The sequence below is a fragment of the Pongo abelii genome, chromosome 18, assembly GCF_028885655.2.
Source record: "Pongo abelii isolate AG06213 chromosome 18, NHGRI_mPonAbe1-v2.0_pri, whole genome shotgun sequence".
In the NCBI taxonomy this organism is placed as follows: domain Eukaryota; kingdom Metazoa; phylum Chordata; class Mammalia; order Primates; family Hominidae; genus Pongo; species Pongo abelii.
The window spans coordinates 13,674,517-13,694,235 of NC_072003.2; the positions used below are offsets into that span (position 1 = coordinate 13,674,517).

The following is a 19,719-nucleotide window of genomic DNA, read 5'->3' on the forward strand; positions in this document are numbered from 1 at the left end:
AACATCATACCTCATCGAACTAATCTGTGAGCCCTATGTAAATCAGACACCGCCTCCCCAAAACTGACTAAAAAATCCAGCGCATCTGCTGCCTGCCAGTCTTTTCCTCTTGGAAGTCCCCTCTCTCTTGCTAGAGACAAAGCTGTTTTCCTTTCTCTTACTTTTGCCTATTAAACCTCTGCTCAACTCCTCTTGTGTGTCTGTGTCCTAAATTTTCCTGGTGCAAGATGACAAACTCCAGTTCTTCACCCCAGGCAATGTAGCTGCTTCAGTAGCCTGTGCCTGTAGCCCCAGGCTCTCAACTTGGGAGGTTGAGATGGGAGGATTACTTGACCAGGAATTTGAGACCAGCCTGGGCAACACAGTGAGACTCCGTTTCAAAAAAAAAAATTTTTTTTTTTTTTAGAGATTAATGCTGAAATATTTACCTATGAAAAATATGGCAGCTTGGCTGGGCGCAGTGGCTCACGCCTGTAATCCCAGCACTTTGGGAGGCTGAGGAGGGCAGATCACCTGAGGTCAGGAGTTCAAGACTAGCCTGGCCAACATAGCAAAACTCCGTCTCTACTAAAAATACAAAATTAGCTGGGCATGGTGGCACTTGCATGTATTCCTAGCTACTCTGGAGGCTGAGATATGAGAATCGCTTGAACCTGGAGGGCAGAGGTTGTAGTGAGCTAAGGTTGCACCACTGCACTCCAGTCTGGGAAACAGTGAGACTCTGTCTCAAAAAAAAAACAGGTCAGGCGCAGTGGCTCACACCTGTAATCCCAGCACTTTGGGAGGCTGAGGCAGGCAGATCACAAGGTCAGGAGATCCAGACTATCCTGGTTAACACAGTGAAACCTCGTCTCTACCAAAAAATACAAAAGATTAGCCGGGCATGGTGGTGGGCGCCTGTAGTCCCAGCTACTTGGGAGGCTGAGGCAGGAGAATGGCGTGAACCCAGTAGGCAGAGCTTGCAGTGAGCTGAGATCGTGCCACTGCACTACAGCCTGGGCGACAGAGCGAGACACCCTCTCAAAAAACAAAACAAAACAAAAACAAAAACCAAATAACACAAAAAATAACAAACATTCTATTTCAGGAGCTCCACGCACACTCTTTACAATATTTGAAACTAGTTATTAAAGTAATACATGCACATACTAAAGAAGCATTTTTTTCTTCTCTTTTTTCATTTGAGACAGTGTCTCACTCTGTCACCCAGGCTGGAGTGCAGTGGCACCATCTCAGCTCACTGCAACCTCCGCCTCCTTAGTTCAAGCAATTCTCCTGCCGTAGCCTCCTGAGTAGCTGGGATTATAGGCATGCACCACCACACCTGGCTAATTTTTGTGTTTTTAGTAGAGATGGGGTTTCACCATGTTGGTCAGGCTGGTCTGGAACTCCTGGCATCAAGTGATCAGCCTGCCTTGGGCTCCCAAAGTGCTGGGATTACAGGCTTGAGCCCACGCCTAGCACAACATTCCTTATTAACACAAAGTCTTTGTCCCCTTTTCCAGTGGCTGTCTACATGGGTGTGCCTTATTTATTCAACTTGTTCCTAATGAGGGGCACTTAGGTTGTTTTCTACTCCCCGCAATTACCAACAATGCTGCAGTGAATAACTTGTTTAACGACTTTCCATTAATCAAACATTGGAGTCTCACAATGACCCTCTAAGGTTATTTACCCAGGAGGACACAGGCAAGGAGAGGCGCAGGTACTTGCTGGTGTTCCAACAGGTGGTGTGTCTTGGAGGAGCTGGCCCAGGCAGGCTAGTGCCAGGGCCTTACTTTTTTTTTTTTTCTGAAACAGGGTCTCAACTCTCTCGCCCAGGCTGGAGTGCAGTGCTTCAATCATAGTTTAGTGCAGCCTCAGCCTCGCAAATGGCTGGCATCACCACACCCAACTAATTTTTTTTGTGTCTGTACTTTTTGTAGAGATGGGGTCTTGCCATGTTACCCAGGCTAGTCTTGAACTCCTGAGCTCAAGCAATCCTCCCACCTCAGCCTTCCAAAGTACTAGCATTGTAGCTGTGAACCACCATGCCCGCCCACAGCGTTACTCTTTTTGTTTCTGTTCTTTGTTTTTTTTTTTTGAGACGGAGTCTTGCTCTGTCCCCTAGGCTGCTGTGCAGCAGTGTGATCTCGGCTACTGCAGCCTCAACCTCCCAGGTTCAAGCATTTCTCCTGCCTCCAAGGAAATGGACCTACAGGCGTGCGCCACCACACCCAGCTAATTTTTGTGATTTAAGTAGAGACGGGGTTTCACCATGTTGGCCAGGCTGGTCTCAAACTGCTGACCTCAGGTCATCCCCCCACCTTGGCCTCCCAAAGTGCTGGGATTACAGTTGTGAGCCACCGTGCCCAGCCCAGAGCCTCACTCTTGATCACCGTGCTGTGCTGCCTCCATTCCAAGTGCAAAGGAGTGAAATGCTGGCTTAAAGAGCAGACGCGGTTTAAACTGAAATGTTATTGACAAATTGTCCTCCAGTGATATTCCAACAATTCAAGGTCCCCAAAACACGTAAGTGTCTCTTTCATTATTTGTTTGTAAAACAGGCCGGGCGCGGTGGCTCACGCCTGTAATCCCAGCACTTTGGAAGGCTGAGATCAGGAGGCAGGCGGATCACCTGAGGTCAGGAGTTTGAGATCAGCCTGGCCAACATCATGAAACCATCTCTACTAGAAACATAAACATTAGCCTGGCATGGTGGCGGGTGCCTGTAATCCCAGCTGCTGGTGAGGCTGGGGCAGGAGAATCGCTTGAACCTGGGAGGTGGAGGTTGCAGTGAGCCAGAAAAAAGAAAGAAAGAAAGAAAAAATTAGCTGGGTAGGGTAATCCCAGCTACTCTGGAGGCTGAGGTAGGAGAATCACTTGAACCTGGGAGGCAGAGGTTGCACTGAGCTGAGATTGCGCCATTGCACTCCAGCCTGGGCGACAGAACAGGACTCTGTCTCAAAATAAAATAAATAAATAAATAAGTAAACAAACAGTCAAAAATAAAAAAGAAAACCCTGCAATTAAAAAAAATTAACAAAAAATAAAAATTAAAAGTAAAAAAATAATAAAAAATAACTCAAAAAAAAAATTAAGGTGTTCACCTTATATTCCCAGAGATTCTGTGGGGGCTTCACGCCTAATGCTTTGACACGTTCTAGCTCCACGAGGATGGCCCTCCTGTGGCTGCTGTTTTCTATGGTATATGGTGTCTTGGAAAATTCTTCCTCTGTCAAAGTTAAAAGCAACCTGCAGAGGGGCAGGAGGAGATTTATTTTGTGATTATATACTGGAAGCAAACTCTATACTGAGTTCCATCTTACTAATATAAATATTGTAGGCTTGAGGTATGGTGAGACATTTCACATTTAACAACATCAATAGCAGCAAATAATTGAATGCTTACTATTTACCAGTGACAATCTATAAATACTTTCATAAGTCATCACTGATCTGTATAACAATTATTCAGGGTAGGTGGCGTTATGCTGCTTTTGTAGATCAGAAAACTCGCTTTGGCTGGGTGCAGTGGCTCATGCCTATAATCCCAGCTCTTTGGGAAGCTGAGGCAGGCAGATCACTTGAAATCAGCTGTTTAACACCAGCCCAGCCAACATGGTGAAACCACGTCTCTACTAAAAGTACAAAAATTAGTGTGCACCTGTAATCCCAGCTACTTGGGAGGCTGAGGCATGAGAATTGCTTGAACCTGGGAAGTGGAGGTTGCAGTGAGCTAAGATCTCCTCACTGCCCTCCAGCCTCCAGCCCAGGTAACAGAGTGAGAATCCATCTCAAAAAAAAAAAAAAAAAAAAAAAGGGAAACTCACTTAGAGAAATAAGGTGACTTTCCCAAGGCATTGCTAGGTCTGTTTTGTTCTTAAGCCTTTGATCTTTCAGTTATACGCTCTGACCTCTCACATATTACTCTATTTTTAAAACTGTGTGTATGTATAGGAAAAATTAGAAGGAAATCCAATAAAACATTACAACATTAAGAATAGTTCGCGCTTTGGGAGGCCGAGGCGGGCGGATCACGAGGTCAGGAGATCGAGACCATCCTGGCTAACACGGTGAAACCCCGTCTTTATTAAAAATACAAAAAAATTAGCCAGGTGTCGTGGCGGGCGCCTATAGTCCCAGCTACTCGGGAGGCTGAGGCAGAAGAATGGCGTGAACCCGGGAGGCGGAGCTTGCAGTGAGCCGAGATGGCACCGTTGCACTCCAGCCTGGGTGACAGAGCGAGACTCCGCCTCAAAAAAAAAAAAAAATAGTTCTTAGATGGGCACAGTGGCTTATACCTATAATCCCAGTGCTTTGGTAGGCTGAGGCAGAAGGATCACTTGAGCCCAGGAGTTTGAGACCAGCCTGGGCAACACAGTGAGACCCTGTCTCTCCAAAAAAAGTAGCCAGGCATGGTGGCATGCACCTGTCGTTTTAATTACTTGGGAGGCTGAGACAACAGGATTGCTTGAGCCCAGGACTTTGAGGCTGTAGTGAGCTATGATACTGCTACTGCACTCTAGCCTTGGTGACAGAAAGAGACTCTGTCTCTTGAAGAAAAAAGAGTAGTTGTTTTAAGGTAGGGATTTAATTTAATAAAAATAATTGGAGATCCCGTATCTGCTTTCCTCATCAGAAAACACAAATTCTGGTTGGGGGCAGTGGCTCATGCCTGTAATCCAGCACTTTGGGAGGCTGAGGCAGGTAGATCATCTGAGATCAGGAGTTTGAGACCAGCCTGGCCAACGTGGTGAAACCTCGTCTCTACTAAAAATACAAATTAGGCGGGCGTGGTGGTGTGCGCCTGTAATCCCAGCTACTCGGGAGGCTGAAGCAGGAGAATCGCTTGAACCCAGGAGGTGAAGGTTGCAGTGAGCCAAGATCGCGCCACTGCACTCCAGCCTGGGCAACAAGAGTGAAACTGTCTCAAAAAAATTAAAATAAAATAAAAAAAAAACACACAAGAAAACACAAATTCCCCTCCACAGTGATTCGTCATTAAAAACATCACTGTAAGCTGGCCAGAGAGCTATTAACAGGCATATGCAACTACTAGTTGAGTAGTGTAAATTGATGGTTCTTTTATGGGTAATTTGGTGATGCTTATTAAATTTGTACAGATTTACTATCTTTGGCCCAGCAATTCCAGTTCCAGGAATTTGTCCTCTAGAAAACTATGTGAAAATACATTGTATTAACTAGGTAGAAAAATTTTTATACCATAATTTTGCGGGAGGTGAATTTCTATATCAAGCTAATTAAAGTAGGAGCATGCCATTTCCTCAAAACAGAGTCAGTCAACTGTTGAAAACTGCGTGGTGAGGAGGGAAAAAGTCAATGGAGTAGGAGGGGTGGCAGTCAGGCAGCCAGGCAGTGGGTGAAGTGGGTGTCTGAAACAAATGAATCAGGGAGAGAGGATGCTCTTATCACTGTGTGATGTTATATGTAACACCCTTAGGGGGTGGATATAGATGTAAATATATATATACATGTATACATACAAACACAGGTCTGTTTAGTACAACCATATTTTCAGTTTAAATTAAAAAACACATTTATATATTTATATCTGTGTAAGTACTGAAACATCTGGAAAGGTGTCTAGCAAGATAAATTGTTTTCTGAAGAGTAGGATTACAAGAGTATGTCACTTCCAATATCACATAGTTATTATTTTTTTAAAAATAAAAATATACATATGCCAGGTGTGGTGGCTCACACGTGTAATCCTAGCACTTTGGGAGGCCGAGGTGGGTGGATCACCAGAGGTCAGGAGTTTCAGACCAGCCTGGTCAACATGGCGAAACCCCATCTCTACTAAAAACACAAAAGTAGCCAAGCATGATGGCAGATGCCTATAATCCCAGCTACTCGGGAGGCTGAGGCAGGAGGATCACCCAAAACTGGGAGGCGGAGGTTGCAGGGAGCCGAGATCGCTGTCACTGCACTCCAGCCTGGGAGAGAGAGTAAGACTCCATCTCAAAAAAATAAAATAAAAATAAATATGTATTAATGTGGTGTTATATATCGGCTTTCGTCCATAGTTCCCGGCTCATAGCTGCTGTATCCCTTATTCCAATCTGTGTTAAAATGCTGGAGGCCGAGCACAGTGGTTCACGCCTATAATTCCAGCACTTTGGGAGGCCAAGGCGGGTGGATCACCTGAGGTCAGTAGTTCAACACCAGCCTGGTCAACGTGGTAAAACCCCATCTCTACTAAAAATACAAAAATTAGCCAGGCGTGGTGGCGGGCACTTGCAGCGCCAGCTACTCGGGAGGCTGAGGCAGGAGAATCGCTTGAACCCAGGAGGCGGAGGTTGCAGTGAGCCAGGATCACACCACTATACTCCAACCTGAAGGACAGAGCGAGACTCCATCTAAAAAAAAAAAAAAAGTTGGGCATGTCAGGCCTCAGTGCAAGCATCTGACCTCCTGCTCTCCTTTCACTCTAATCTTTTCCTACCTTTCTGATTGTGGGTCTTAAGAATCTTCCATGAGGAGGGTGCAGGGGCTCATGCCTATAATCACAACATTTTGGGAAGCTCAGGCGGGTGGATTGTTTGAGTCCAGGAGTTCAAGGTCAGCCTGGGTGACATGGCAAAACCCTGTCTCTATTAAAAATACAAAAATTAGCTGGGCATGGTGGCATGTGCCTGCAGTCCCAGCTACTTGGGAGGCTGAGGTAGGAGGACTCCTTGAGCCCTAGAGGCAGAGGTTGCAGTGAGTTGAGGTTGTGCCACTGCACTCCAGCCTGGGCTACAGAGTGAGACTCTGTCTGAAAAAACAAAAACAAAAACAAAATACTCAAGGGGACAGGATTCAGTGAGCTTCTGGATAGCTGAGCATGTGAGGTTCCTGGACGGGAGCGCACCCATGGAGAGCATGGAAGCTCTGTGCCCCTTCCCCCATACCTTGCCGTAAGTGTCTCTTTATCTGTATCTTTTGCAATATCCTTTATAATAAACCAGTGAAAGTACGTGTTTCCCTGAGTTCTGTGAGCTGCTCCAGCAAATTAATTGAACCCAAAGAGGGAATCATGGGAACTCCAACTTGAAGCTGGTGGGTCAGAAATTCTGGAAGCCTGGATTTGTGACTAGAATTAGTCAGGGGCAGTCTTGGGGACAGAGCCCTCACCCTGTGGGATATCACACTATCTCTGGGTAGACAGTGTAGGAACTGAATTAGAGGACATCCAGCTGGTGTCTGCTGCTGGATGTGTGCGGAAGAACCCCACACATTTGGTCACAAAAGTCTTCTGTGTTGATTCTTGTGATTAGAGAGAATTTTTCCTTACACAATTTGATAATCTGGAAGCAACAAAGAAATTTAAATGTCATGGACATTAAACGGTGTAGCTGCTGTGGAAAATAGTTTGACAGTTAAACATAGAGTCCAAATAGAGTTACCATATGACTCAGTCATTCCACTCGAAGACGTATTGAAAATACATGTTCATGCAAGAATCTGCACATTAACGATCATAGCATCATTATTCATAATAGCCAAAAAATGGAATCAGCCCAAATGTCCATCAACCAATGAATGGATAAATAAAATATGGTATACTCTTACAGAATTATTATTCAGCCATAAAACGGAATGAAGTACTGATACATGCTATATCACGGGTAAACCTTGAAAAAGATTATGCTAAGTGAAAAAGCCAGACACAAAATACCACGCATTGTATGAATCCATTTATATCAAATGTCCAGAATAGACAAATCCATAGAGACAGAAAGTAGAATGGTGTTTGCCAGGGGCTTGGGGTTGGAGAGAAATGAGGATTGACTAAAGGGTAAAAGCTTTCTTTTAGGGTGATGAAAATGTTCTAAAACCAGCTGTGGTGATAATCACACTATTTGTGAACACATTAAAAACCATGGATTGTGCACTTCAAACGTGTGAATTTTATGTGGATTACATCTCTCTCTCTCTTTTTTTGAGATGGATTCTTGCCCTGTTGCCTAACCTAGGCTGGAGTGCAGTGGCATGATCTTGGCTCACTGCAACCTCCATCTCTTGGGTTCAAGTGATTCTCCTGTCTCAGCCTCCCAAATAGATGGGATTACAAGGTGTGCACTACCACGCCCGGTCAATTTTTTTTTTGTATTTTTAGTAGAGATGGGGTTTCATCGTATTGGTCAGGCTGGTCTCGAACTCCCGACCTCAAATGATCCATCCGCCTCGGCCTCCCAAAGTGCTGGGATACAGGTGTGAGCCACCGCGCCTGGCCTGGATTATATCTCAATAAAGCTGTTTTCTAAAATGTCCATGGTGTGTCAGAAGACTTTGCTCCTCACCTTCCATTTACTCGTTCAGATAAAAACCTTTCCCTGTAAAGAGAGGCCCAAGGGCCCAGCTGCTCCAGCCAGAGGACAACTTCTTCCGCCGTCCATTTGGCCACAGCCTTGTGGACCAGGAGGTCGTGTTCAGATTCCCTGCTGCTCCAGTGATAGACAAGCAGGACCACCTGGGGAAAAGTGACAGGGACTTTAAACCATGGAGAGGCAGAGATGCCAGTTTCTAAACATGTGGGTGGGAGGTGGGGAAAGGAAGAGGCTGAGCTCACAGGGAATGATGCGGAGTCCGTACACAGAAGCAGGGCAACGCCACTGCCACAGAGAACTGGGGACCACAGTTCTCCTCAGGTGCCTCTCTCTGCTGATTGCGTGGCAGTGAGGGCACAGAGGCGAGAACAGGACTTATCTCAGGCACCTGGGAGCAGGTGGTGCCTTGACTCCATCAACTTGCTCAACATAACTGACTTGTGCCTTTTCTACTGGAAAAACATTTAGATTTTTTATGCACAGAACTTTAAAAGAAAATAGTCTCCATATTGGAAGTTAGTAAACTGGTAGGTTCTTAAGACTGTATTACCAAGGAAGTCCAGACGTGGTGGCTCACGCCTATAATCCCAGCACTTGGGGAGTCTGAGGCGGGCGGATCACTTGAGGTCAGGAGTTCCAGACCATCCTGGCCAACATGGTAAAACCCCATCTCTACTAATCACACAAAAATTAGCCTGTTGCGGTGGCGCATGCCTGTAGTCCCAGCTACCTGGGAAGCTGAGGCAGGAGAATCACTCGAACCCGGGAGGTGGAGGTTGCAGTGAGCCGAGATCATGCCACTGCACTCTAGCCTAGGCAACAGGGCAAGACTTCATCTCAATAAAAAAAAAAAAAAAAAAAAAAGAGCGAGAGATGTAATCCACATCATAAAATTCACACATTTGAAGTGCACAATCCATGGTTTTTAATGTGTTCACAAATATGTGTAATCATCACCACCACAGCTGGTTTTAGTTCATTTTCATCACCCTAAAAGAAAGTTTTTACCTAAATCGCACCACTGCACTCCAGCCTGGGTGACAGATCAAGAGTCCGTCTCAAAAACAAAACGAAACGAAACAAAACAAAAAAAGATTGTATTACCAAGGCAGACATGGTTTTGAATTCCAGTTCTACCACCTTTCTCCATTTACTAGGTACTATGATCTGATCTACCTGAGTAAGCAACATTCCTCAAGAAATCATAGAACCCAGCAGATTTCAATGTACGTAGTAAATTACATGGAGTCACATCATCAATTATTTAAGTGATTTCAACAGAACTGACTTCAATTGAAATCGGGGGTCGGGGGGTGACGTGTTGGGGGCACAGAGGAACACAGTGATCGACTTACTGCCACTCCAGTTAAAGCTGTGAGCACACCGGAAAAGAATCCCCCTCCTCTCTGCTGATTCGCTGGGCCTCTGTTAGGAGCTAAAGGAATCTGATCATTCCCATATTTCTGAAAGGCTGCAAGGCTTTGGACTATGTCATTATTCTGCTGAATGTCTTCAAATCTCATTCTAATGGCATCAGGAAATAACTTTTCAATGGCATCCCTATGGAGAATATAAAAAAAAATTAAGACAGTTGTTTGACTAAATATTATGCTTAGAGGCCAAAAAAGCCCTGACAGTCAACATCTAATAATATATAGCTACCCTAGGAGAACTGACAAGAAATGTATTATAGTCCTGTGGTAAAAGCAAAAAATTTGAAATAATCTGTTAGGTTGTTTACCATTACTTTCTCCTTTTGTTTTTTTGAGACGGAGTCTTACTCTGTCGCCCAGGCTAGAGTGCAATGGCGCGATCTTGACTCACCGGTGCACACCACCATACCTGGATAATTTTTTTTTTGCATTTTTAGTGGAGATAGGGTTTCACTATGTTGCCCAGGCTGGTACTGAACTCCTGAGCTCAGGCAATCTGCCCACCTCGGCCTCCCAAAGTGCTAAGATTAGAGGCATGAGCCACTGCACCCAGCCTACCATTACTTTCAATGGTAAAAACCACAATTACTTGTGCACCAACCTGATAATATACATTTACTACTAGGTAAAAGGCTAAATGAAATATGGTATATTCATACAATGAAGTATCACAATTTTAAATGCATTTGCTGTATCACTAAATGTGTCAAGGTGGAGAAATTTAAAATGTATATAGTTGATTTAAAATAGTAAACATGCAGAGAGCACATCAATGATGTGAGAAAATACTTGCATTTTCTATTGGCACTTTTTTTTTTTTTTTGAGACAGAGTCTTGCTCTGTCACCCAGGCTGGAGTGTAGTGTCATGATCTCAGCTTACCGCAACCTCCGCGTCCTTCAAGTGATTCTCATGTCTCAGCCTCCTGAGTAGCTGGGATTACGGGCATGCGCCATTACACCAGGCTAATTTTTGTATTTTTGGTCATGTTGGCTAGGCTGGTCTTGAATTCCCGGCCTCATAAGATCTGCCTGCCTCGGCCCTCCCAAGGTACTGGGATTACAGGCATGAGTCACCGTGCCCAGCCTGGCACATGTATGTTTAAAAGTATTTTTAAGCTGGGCGTGGTGGCTCACGCATGTAATCCCAGCACTTCGGGAGGCCGAGGTGGGCAGATCACTTATGGTCAGGAGTTCCAGACCAGCCTGGCCAACATGGTGAAACCCTGTTTCTACTAAAAATACAAAAATCGACCAGGTGTGGTGGTGGGCGCCTGTAATCCAAGCTACTTGGGAGGCTGAGGCAGGAGAATCGCTTAAACCTGGGAGGAGGAGGTTGCAGTGAGCTGAGATAGCACCATTGCACTCCAGCCTGGGCAACAGAGCGAGACTCTGTCTCAAAAAAGAGTATTTTTAAAAATCTGAGGCTGGGTGTAGTGGCTCATGCCTGTAGTCTCAGCAGTGTGGGATGCTGAGGCAGGAGGTTCACTTGAGCTTAGCAGTTGGAGACCAGCCTGGGCAACATAGTGAGACCTCATCTCTACTAAAAAGTTAAAAAAAAAAGTATTTAAAAAAATCTGAACAAAAGCACAACTAAGTCATAACTGAAATTACTCTGAGGAAAAAGGAAAGGATTCTAAGATGGGAAAATGAGGGGTCAAAGGGATCTTTAGTTTTATCAGTAATTTTCCAATATTTTAAAAAGAGGCTGGGCGTGAGGGCTTATGCCTGTAATCCCAGACTTTGGGAGGCTGAGGCGAGTGGATCACCTGAGGTCGGGAGTAGGAGACCAGCCTGACCAACATGGAGAAACTCTGTCTCTATGAAAAATACAAAATTAGCCAGGAATGGTGGCACATGCCTGTAATCCCAGCTACTTGGGAGGCTGAGGCAGGAGAATTGCTTGAACCTGGGAGGCGGAGGTTGCGGTGAGCCGAGATTGTGCCACTGCACTCCAGCCTGGGCAACAAGGGTGAAACTCCATCTTAAAAAAAAAAATTTTAGCTGAGCATTTGGCCAGGCACAGTGGCTCACGCCTGTAATCCCAGCACTTTGGGAGGCCAAGACAGGTGGATCACTAGAGGTCAAGAGTTCGAGACCAACCTGGTCAAAATCGTGAAACCCCGTCTCTACTGAAAATACAAACATTCGCCAGGCGCGGTGGCTCATGCCTATAATCCCAGCACTTTGGGAGGCCAAGGCGGGCGGATCATATGAGGTAAGGAGTTTGCGACTAGCCTCACCAACATGGGGAAACCCCGACTCTACTAAAAATACAAAATTAGCCGGGCATGGTGGCAGGTGCCTGTAATCCCAGCTACTAGGGAAGCTGAGGCAGGAGAACTGCTTGAACCCGGGAGGGAGAGGTTGTGGTAAGTCGAGATCACGCCATTGCACTCCAGCCTAGGAACAAGAGTGAAACTCCGTCTCAAAAAACAAAAAACAAACAAAAAAACCCCAAAATTAGCTGGACGTGGTAGCAGGCTCCTGTAATCCCAGTTACTCCAGAGGCTGAGGCAGAAGAATCACTTGAACCTAGGAGGTGGAGGTTGCAGTGAGCCAAGGTCGCACCACTACACTCCAGCCTGGGCGACAGAGTGAGACTTTGTCTCAAAGAATATAAACAATGAATATATGTATGTATGTGTATGTGTGTGTGTGTGTGTGTGTGTATGTGTATATATATATATATGTATCTTATGTTATTAAAATCAGTTTATAAGAAGGGAAAAAAAGCAAAATTCAGTAATAAGAGAAAGACCAACTGTCAGCTTAAATTGTAAGGCTCTTTTTAAATGTTCAGTTATACACAAAGAACCCTCCTTTAATTTAAGATTAAATTTAACCTTCAGCTAAAGCAAGATTGACAGGTAAGAGCAAAGTGTAAACACATCTTTTGTGAAAAAGAAAAGGTTGGGTTCATGGAACTTTCTAGTACTCTGTTGAAATCAAGAAGGGCACACACATTGTTAGACAATAGAAGAGGGGAAGACGATTTAAGCCTCAGAGGCTTCACAGGTACATTATGAGCCAAAGAAGCAGAAAACAACAAGCTATCTGAAAGGTGGCTTTGGCACTGTGATGCTACACATGAGAAACTCTGTTAATGTGATAACTGGAACTGGGGTTATTTAAAGATTATTAAAATCAGCAACAAACCAGTTATTCACAATTATACAGTTATACCATTTGCTTTCTTTCCTTTTTTTTTTTTTTGAGACAGGGTCTTGCTCTGTTGCCCAGGCTGGAGTGTAGTGGTGTGAGCTCATTGCAGCCTTGACCTCCCAGGCTCAAGCAATCCTCCCACCTCAGCCACTGGCATAGCCGGGACTATAGGCATGTGCCACCACACCTGGCTAATTTTTAAAACTTTCTGTAGAGATAAGGACTCACCATGTTGCCCAGGCTGGTTCTAAATTCCTGGCGTCAAGCAACGTTCCTACCTCAGCCTCTGAAAGTGTTGGGATTACAGGCGTGAGCCATTGGTCTGGCCTTTATATGACAGGATTACCAGCAACGGTCTGCTAACCAGACTTTCTTTCTTTCCTTCATTCATAATAAATAATTTAAAAAGTCATGGTCACCTATGAGGAAGATAATCTGGATTTCCAGTTCCTTGAGCTCTCTGACTCATATTCCAGAATATTCCAGAAGATCCACTCATATTCCAGAAGACCCACCCCCAAGGAGGTGGGCTCCAAGTGTGCGACCTTTCAAACACTGCTGTTCCCGTTAGGAGAAAGCCCATTGGCCAGACATGGGGGCTCACACCTGTAATCCCAGCACTTTGGGAGGCTTAAGTGGGAGGATCACTTGAGGTCAGGAGTTTGAGACCAGCCTGGGCAACACAGTGAGACCCCATCTCTGTGAAAAAAAAAAAAAAAAAAGCAAGAGAGAAACCACATTTTATGGGCTGTCTGTGCTACCAATACAGGCTGAGCATTACCTGAGGAGAATATTGACTTTGGGGAAACCTTCCCATTTTTCTCTGCATTCTGGACATTCTGTTTTCTTTGAAGATGCCCACCATAAAGCAAGGCAGTGACGGCAGAAGCTGTGCCCACAGTTCAAGGTGGTGGGGTTAACCAGGATGTCGTAGCAGCAGTGGCAAGAAAATTCACTAACAGAAATCTGAGGGCCGGTGCTTTTGAGAGGTTCATCTTTCTCAAGGTCCATTGTGTTCAGATAGCTTTTCTGAGGTTCCTCCATCTCTTAGCAAATTCTGGGTTCCAGAGACAAAAAATTTCAGACGTAGAAAACTGCTGCAAAACATCATTAATCTAGGAAAAAAAAAAACAGAGACAAAAATAAGGCACATAGTAGTTGTTTGAAGAGCAGTTAATATAAAAGTATTGACATTCTATTGAAGCGCTAATTTTTTTTTTTTTTTTGAGACAGAGTCTTGCTCTCTGGCCCAGGATGGAGTGCAGTGGCGTGATCTCAGCTCACTGCAACCTCCACCTCCTGGGTTCAAGCAATTCTCCTGCCTCAGCCTCCCCAGTAGCTGGGACTACAGGTGCAAGCCACCATACCCAGCTAATTTTTCGTATTTTTTTTCTAGCAGAGATGGGGTTTCACTGTGTTAGCCAGGATGGTCTCGATCTCCTGACCTCGTGATCTGCCTGCCCTGGCCTCCCAAAGTGCTGAGATTACAGGCATGAGCCACTGTGCCCGGCCTGATTTTTTTTTTTTTGGCGGGGGAGTCGGGGAGGCTTTCTGATAAAGACCAGAAAACCTTCTAGACAAATTGTAAAGGAGTTGTAATAATAAAGCTCTAATTTTTATTAATTAATTCATTCATTCTCAACAAGGCTGGAGTCCAGTGGTGCAATCACAGCTCACTGCCGCCTCGACTTCCCAGGCTCAGGTGATCCTCCACCTCACCCTCCTGAGTAGCTGGGACTACAGGTGTGCACTACTACGCCCGGGTAATTTTTTGTATTTTTAGTAGAGATGCAGTTTCGCCACGTTGCCCAAGCTGGAGCTCTAATTTTTTAAAGTGACAAATTTGATTTATTAAAATTCACACACCATAAACCACATAATCAGCATTCAATTTCTTTCTGGCCTATTTGTTATACTTTTCAAAAGTAGTAAAGCAAAATAATATCTGTAGTGGAAGGTTCCATAGACTCGAAGGATGTGGGCAGAGATTTCTGGATCATTCTCTTTCACTAACTTCCTTAGAAAATGAAATTTCCCTGATCTCAGTGTTCTCAATTAAATTTCCTTTTTTTTTTTTTGAGACGAAGTCTCACTCTGTCACCCAGGCTGGAGTGCGGTGGTGCGATCTTGGCTCACATCAACCTCTGCCTGCCAGGTTCAAGCAATTCTGCCTTGGCCTCCCAAGTAGCTGGGATTACAGGTGTGTGCCATTGGGCCCAGCTAATTTTTGTATTTTTAGTAGAGATGGGTTTTCGCCATGTTGGCCAGGCTGGTCTTGAACTCCTGACCTCAGGTGATCCACCCTCTTCAGCCTCCCAAAGTGCTGGGATTACAGGTGTGAGCCGCCACATCTGGCTTTAATTTTTGTATTTTTAGTAGAGGCAGGTTTTCACCAGGTTGGCCAGGCTGGTCTCGAACTCCTGACCTCGAGTGATCTGCCGGTCTTGGCCTATCAAAGTGCTGGGATTACAGGTGTGAGCTACTATGCCTGGCCTCAATTAAATTCCGAAAGACCTTTCCAGGTCTATGATTTTAAATAAACCAGCTTCTTGGCCTAGTAAAATGTTTGGGGTTGGTAACAACAGATATGCTTCCTGTAGATAACACTTTTTGTGCTCACAAATCTGCCTTCTCATTAGGCAATCATTATTTTATAAATATTTGACTTCAGAGGCTCTACTGCGAGCAATTCCAAGAAGTGAGTGAAGCCTCATTTTCCAGCTGTGCCAGGCCAAATCTGCCATGGCTCAATATACCCTTTCTCTCCAAATCAACCCAAAAATGCATCTCATGCCCTCCGGATCCAGCCAGCTTGGTGCCACAGAAATGTTAACGTTACTAATATGCAAACAACAAAAGGTACGCAAATGACAAAGGACCATTCTCTTCTCGTTTTCATCTGGGTTTTAGGAGATATTTTTAAAACTTTTTTTTAATTGAGAAGTAGTATGACACAGATCTTGGAGTTAGACTCTTAACTCCCCCAAGTCACTAGCTCTGTGATTGTGCAGAAGTTACTCGAGCTCTCTGATCAAGTTTCCTCAACTGTGAAATGGTGGTCACAGTACACAAACCATCAAGATATCTTGTGAGGATTAGAGACAGTGAAGGAAAGTGGCTCAGAATTTGTATGGTGTAAATACGCACTACAGAAATGATTATTCATACTATTTCTGGTGAGTTTCTCAATCTTGCTATTGTGAAGGAAAAGAATGAAAATTACTCTCCACCGCCCACACTGGCCACGCAGGGAAGGGCTCGTGCTTCATGCTCTGGAGGCACAGTGGTTAGGAACACAGGTCCCACGGCTGGGCTGCCTGGGTTCTCGCCCCACCTCTGCCATTTACCAGTGGTGAGGCTCAGCTTGCTCACCGTATAGATAGATGAGGGACAATGACAGTACTTAACCACAGTGGGAGTTTTGCAGCATTAAAGAAGAGAATTCGAGTCAAGTGCCTAGTACAGAGCCTGGCACATGGTAAGTCTACCATAAATGTTAACAATTCACTTGATTTTTATTTTTATTTTTTTTTTTATTTTTTGAGATAGAGTTTCGCTCTTTTTGCCCAGGCTGGAGTGCAATAGCGCAACCTCAGCTCACTGCAACCTCCGCCTCCTGGGGTTCAAGTGATTCTCCTGCCTCAGCCTCCTGAGTAGCTGGGATTACAGGCATGCGCCACCACATCCGGCTAATTTTGTATTTTTAGTCGAGATGGGGTTTCACCATGTTGGCCAGGTTGGTCTTGAACTCCTGACTGCAGGTGATCCGCCCGCCTTGGCCTCCCAAAGTGCTGGGATTACAGGTGTGAACAACCAAGCCTGGCCCAATTCACTTGATTTTTAAAATACAGTGATCAGAGAATTTTATCATCCTTTATAGGGTACAAAATTTTACATATGACATAAAAACACCATATTTTAAATAAGTTAATCTAGAAATAGAGACCAGAAGATAGTCAGTGGTAGGTGTGTTTAATGGGGGAGGGTTATGAGTGACTTTTTTTGTTTTTTCTTCTGCATTTATCAAGTTGTTTTTTAATGGAAATGTGTGATTTGCACAATAATTGTAAAAAACATAATGCAGTTGTAAAAAAATATATTGTATTACTTGTGGCCAAACATAGTGGGAGAGCTTCAACTCAGGGAAGAAACACAGCTACATTTTATGCCCCATGTTAAGAGTGGAATGGAGGTTACTCATCCAAGCAATAAAAAGATAATTAGGTCAAGATAAGATAAACATAAATTTTAAAAATATAACTAATACATTTATTCACAGTAAAAGATGACTGTAAAGATGGGAGCAATCGGCTGGGTGCGGTGGTTAATGCCTGTAATCCCAGCACTTTGGGAGGCCGAGGTAGGCAGATCACCTGAGGTCAGGAGTTTGAGACTAGCCTGGCAAACATGGTGAAACCCTGTCTCTACTAAAAATACACAAAGTAGCTGAGCATGGTGGCGGGTGCCTGTAATCCCAGCTACTTGGGAAACTGATGCAGGAGAATTGCTTGAACCGGTGAGGGGACGGTTGCAGTGAGCAGAGACCTCGTCACTGCACTCCAGTCTGGGTGACAGAGTGAAACTTCAGCTCAAAAAAAAAAAAAAAAAAAAGGGGGGAGCAATCTTCCACATAGTCCCTTCAAAAACCATTCTTTTAGGCTGGGCACAGTGGCTCATGCCTGTAATCCCAGCATATTGGTAGGCTGAGTGGGAGGATCACTTGAGGCCAGAAGTTTGAGACCAGCCTGGGCCACATAGTGAGACTCTGTCTTTATTTATTTTATTATTTTTGAGACAGTCTTGCTCTGTTGCCCAGGCTGGAGTGCAGTGGCGCCATCTAGGCTCACCGCAAACTCCGCCTCCCGGGTTCACGCCATTCTCCTGCCTCAGCCTCCCGAGTAGGTTGGGACTGCAGGCGCCCGCCACCACTCCCGGCTAAGTTTTCATATTTTTAGTAGAGATGGGGTTTCACCGTGTTACCCAGTTTGGTCTCGATCTCCTGACCCCGTGATCCGCCCGCCTCGGCCTCTCAAAGTGCTGGGATTACAGGCGTGAGCCACCGCGCCCGGCCGAAGACCCTGTCTTTACAATAAAATTTTTTAAAAAGTTGGCTGGCTGTGGTGGCGCAAGTCTGTAGCCCCATCTACTTGGGAGGACTGCTTGAGCCCAGGAGTTGGAGGTTACAACGAACTATGATTGTACCACTGCACAGCAGCCTGGCCAACAGAGCAAGTCCCCATCTCTAACAAAACAACAAAAAACCGTTCTTTTTCTCTTCATTTTTTTTGAGACAGGGTCTTGCTCTGTCGTCCAGGCTGGAGTGCAGTGGCACGATCTGGGCTCATTGCAACCTCTGCCTCTCAGGTTCAAGTGACTTTCCCATCTCAGCCTCCCTAGTAGCTGGGATTACAGGTGCCTGCCGCCATGCCCAGCTTATTTTTAGTAAAGACAGGGTTTCACATACAAAAAATTAGACAGGCGTGGTGGCAGGTGCCTGTAATCCCAGCTACTTGGGAGGCTGGGGCAGGACGATCGCTTGAACCTGGGAGGCAGAGGTTGCAGTTAGCCGAGATCGCACCATTGCACTCCAGCCTGGGTGACAAGAGTGCGACTCCATTAAAAAAAAAAAAAAAAAAAAAAAAGACAGGGTTTCGCGATGTTGGTCAGACGGATCTCAAACTCCTGACCTCAAGTGATCTGCTCGCCTCGGGCTCCCAAAGTGCTGGGATTACAGAAAGAAGCCACTACGCCTGGCAAAAAACTGTTTTTTGTTTGTTTTTTGAGACGGAGTCTCGCTCTGTCGCCCAGGTGGGACTGCAGTGGCCTGATCTCGGCTCACTGCAAGCTCCGCCTCCCGGATTCACGCCATTCTCCGGACTCAGCCTCCAGAGTAGCTGGGACTACAGGTGCCCGCCACCACCCCTGGCTAATTTTTTGTATTTTTAGTAGAGACGGGGTTTCACCGTGTTAGCCAGGATGGTCTCGATTTCCTGATCTCGTGATCCGTCTGCCTCGGCCTCCGAAAGTGCGGGGATTACAGGCGTGAGCCACTGCGCCGGTGGAAGTGCCTTTTAAGTGATAAAAGCTAGTTCCAACACCAAAGTTAGAAGCTGTGGTGTTCTGACTTGGGTAAACACACCGTCCTGCACTGGCAATAATTAAAGGCCTCTTTGAGAAGACCTCCAGCTCTTAAGGATGTTTACAGTTGTTCTCTGCACAGGTGGCTAGCTCTCAGCAACAGGCTGCAGGCATTAGAAGCAGCTCTCAGCTACTCTTCTCTTCACTGTTTTCTCCATCTCAAAGGATCCAAAGACAAGGGGGTAAGGGCAGGATTGCCGGGAGGAGAATCATTCTATTCCCACCCCTGGTGCTCCATTCATATGGATACACTTGTGTTTAGGAAATTATAACTGTTAATTACCCAGTTTAGTTGATCTTAGCCAAAAGGCCGAGAAGCAATAATTACTTAGTTCAAAAACGAATGGGAAGAATGACTGGGTTTGGAAAAATCTACAAAACAGCAAACAAACAAGTTTAAAACCACAGACTGAACACCATAGAACTTAAAAGGACAGCAAAACCTCAGGAGTTCCCATAGGCACTGAGTCACTCTGAAGAGTTGAGGTTTCTGAATAAAAAGTTGGGTCTTCAACTGGAGTCTGGAGAGATGCCTTGGGAAGTCTGAATTCCGTGCCACGCTTGTGTTTGTGTATGGTATATCCATGTTTCTGGAAGGCAGTCTACAGGGTTTATTAGGCTCTCAGAAGGGGTCAACTCCCAGAGGAGGTTAAGAGCTACTGCTGATCTA

General features: G+C 45.1%; 1 protein-coding gene and 1 non-coding gene across 4 annotated transcripts in view; both read right to left on the reverse strand.

Annotated features, from left to right (window-relative positions):
* Positions 1 to 19,719, reverse strand: part of BFAR (bifunctional apoptosis regulator) — a 38,064-nt gene that overhangs the window by 11,271 nt on the left and 7,074 nt on the right. For 2 of the 3 annotated variants that reach the window (XR_008514405.2, XM_002826144.6), the window contains exons 2-5: positions 13,693 to 14,026; positions 9,671 to 9,875; positions 8,289 to 8,458; positions 3,090 to 3,234 (exon numbers count right to left, since the gene is read on the reverse strand). Coding sequence is in view for 2 of the 3 variants with exons in the window: in XM_002826144.6 (XP_002826190.1) it covers positions 3,090 to 3,234; positions 8,289 to 8,458; positions 9,671 to 9,875; positions 13,693 to 13,955 (783 nt within the window). In the remaining variant the exon portion in view is untranslated. The remainder of the gene's footprint in view (positions 1 to 3,089; positions 3,235 to 8,288; positions 8,459 to 9,670; positions 9,876 to 13,692; positions 14,027 to 19,719) is intronic. The other variant, XM_063717190.1, reaches the window with a different exon arrangement.
* On the reverse strand, positions 14,454 to 14,515 carry LOC112131400 (U7 small nuclear RNA). Its single transcript, XR_002913482.1, has one exon. It is a non-coding gene; the product is annotated as a U7 small nuclear RNA (small nuclear RNA).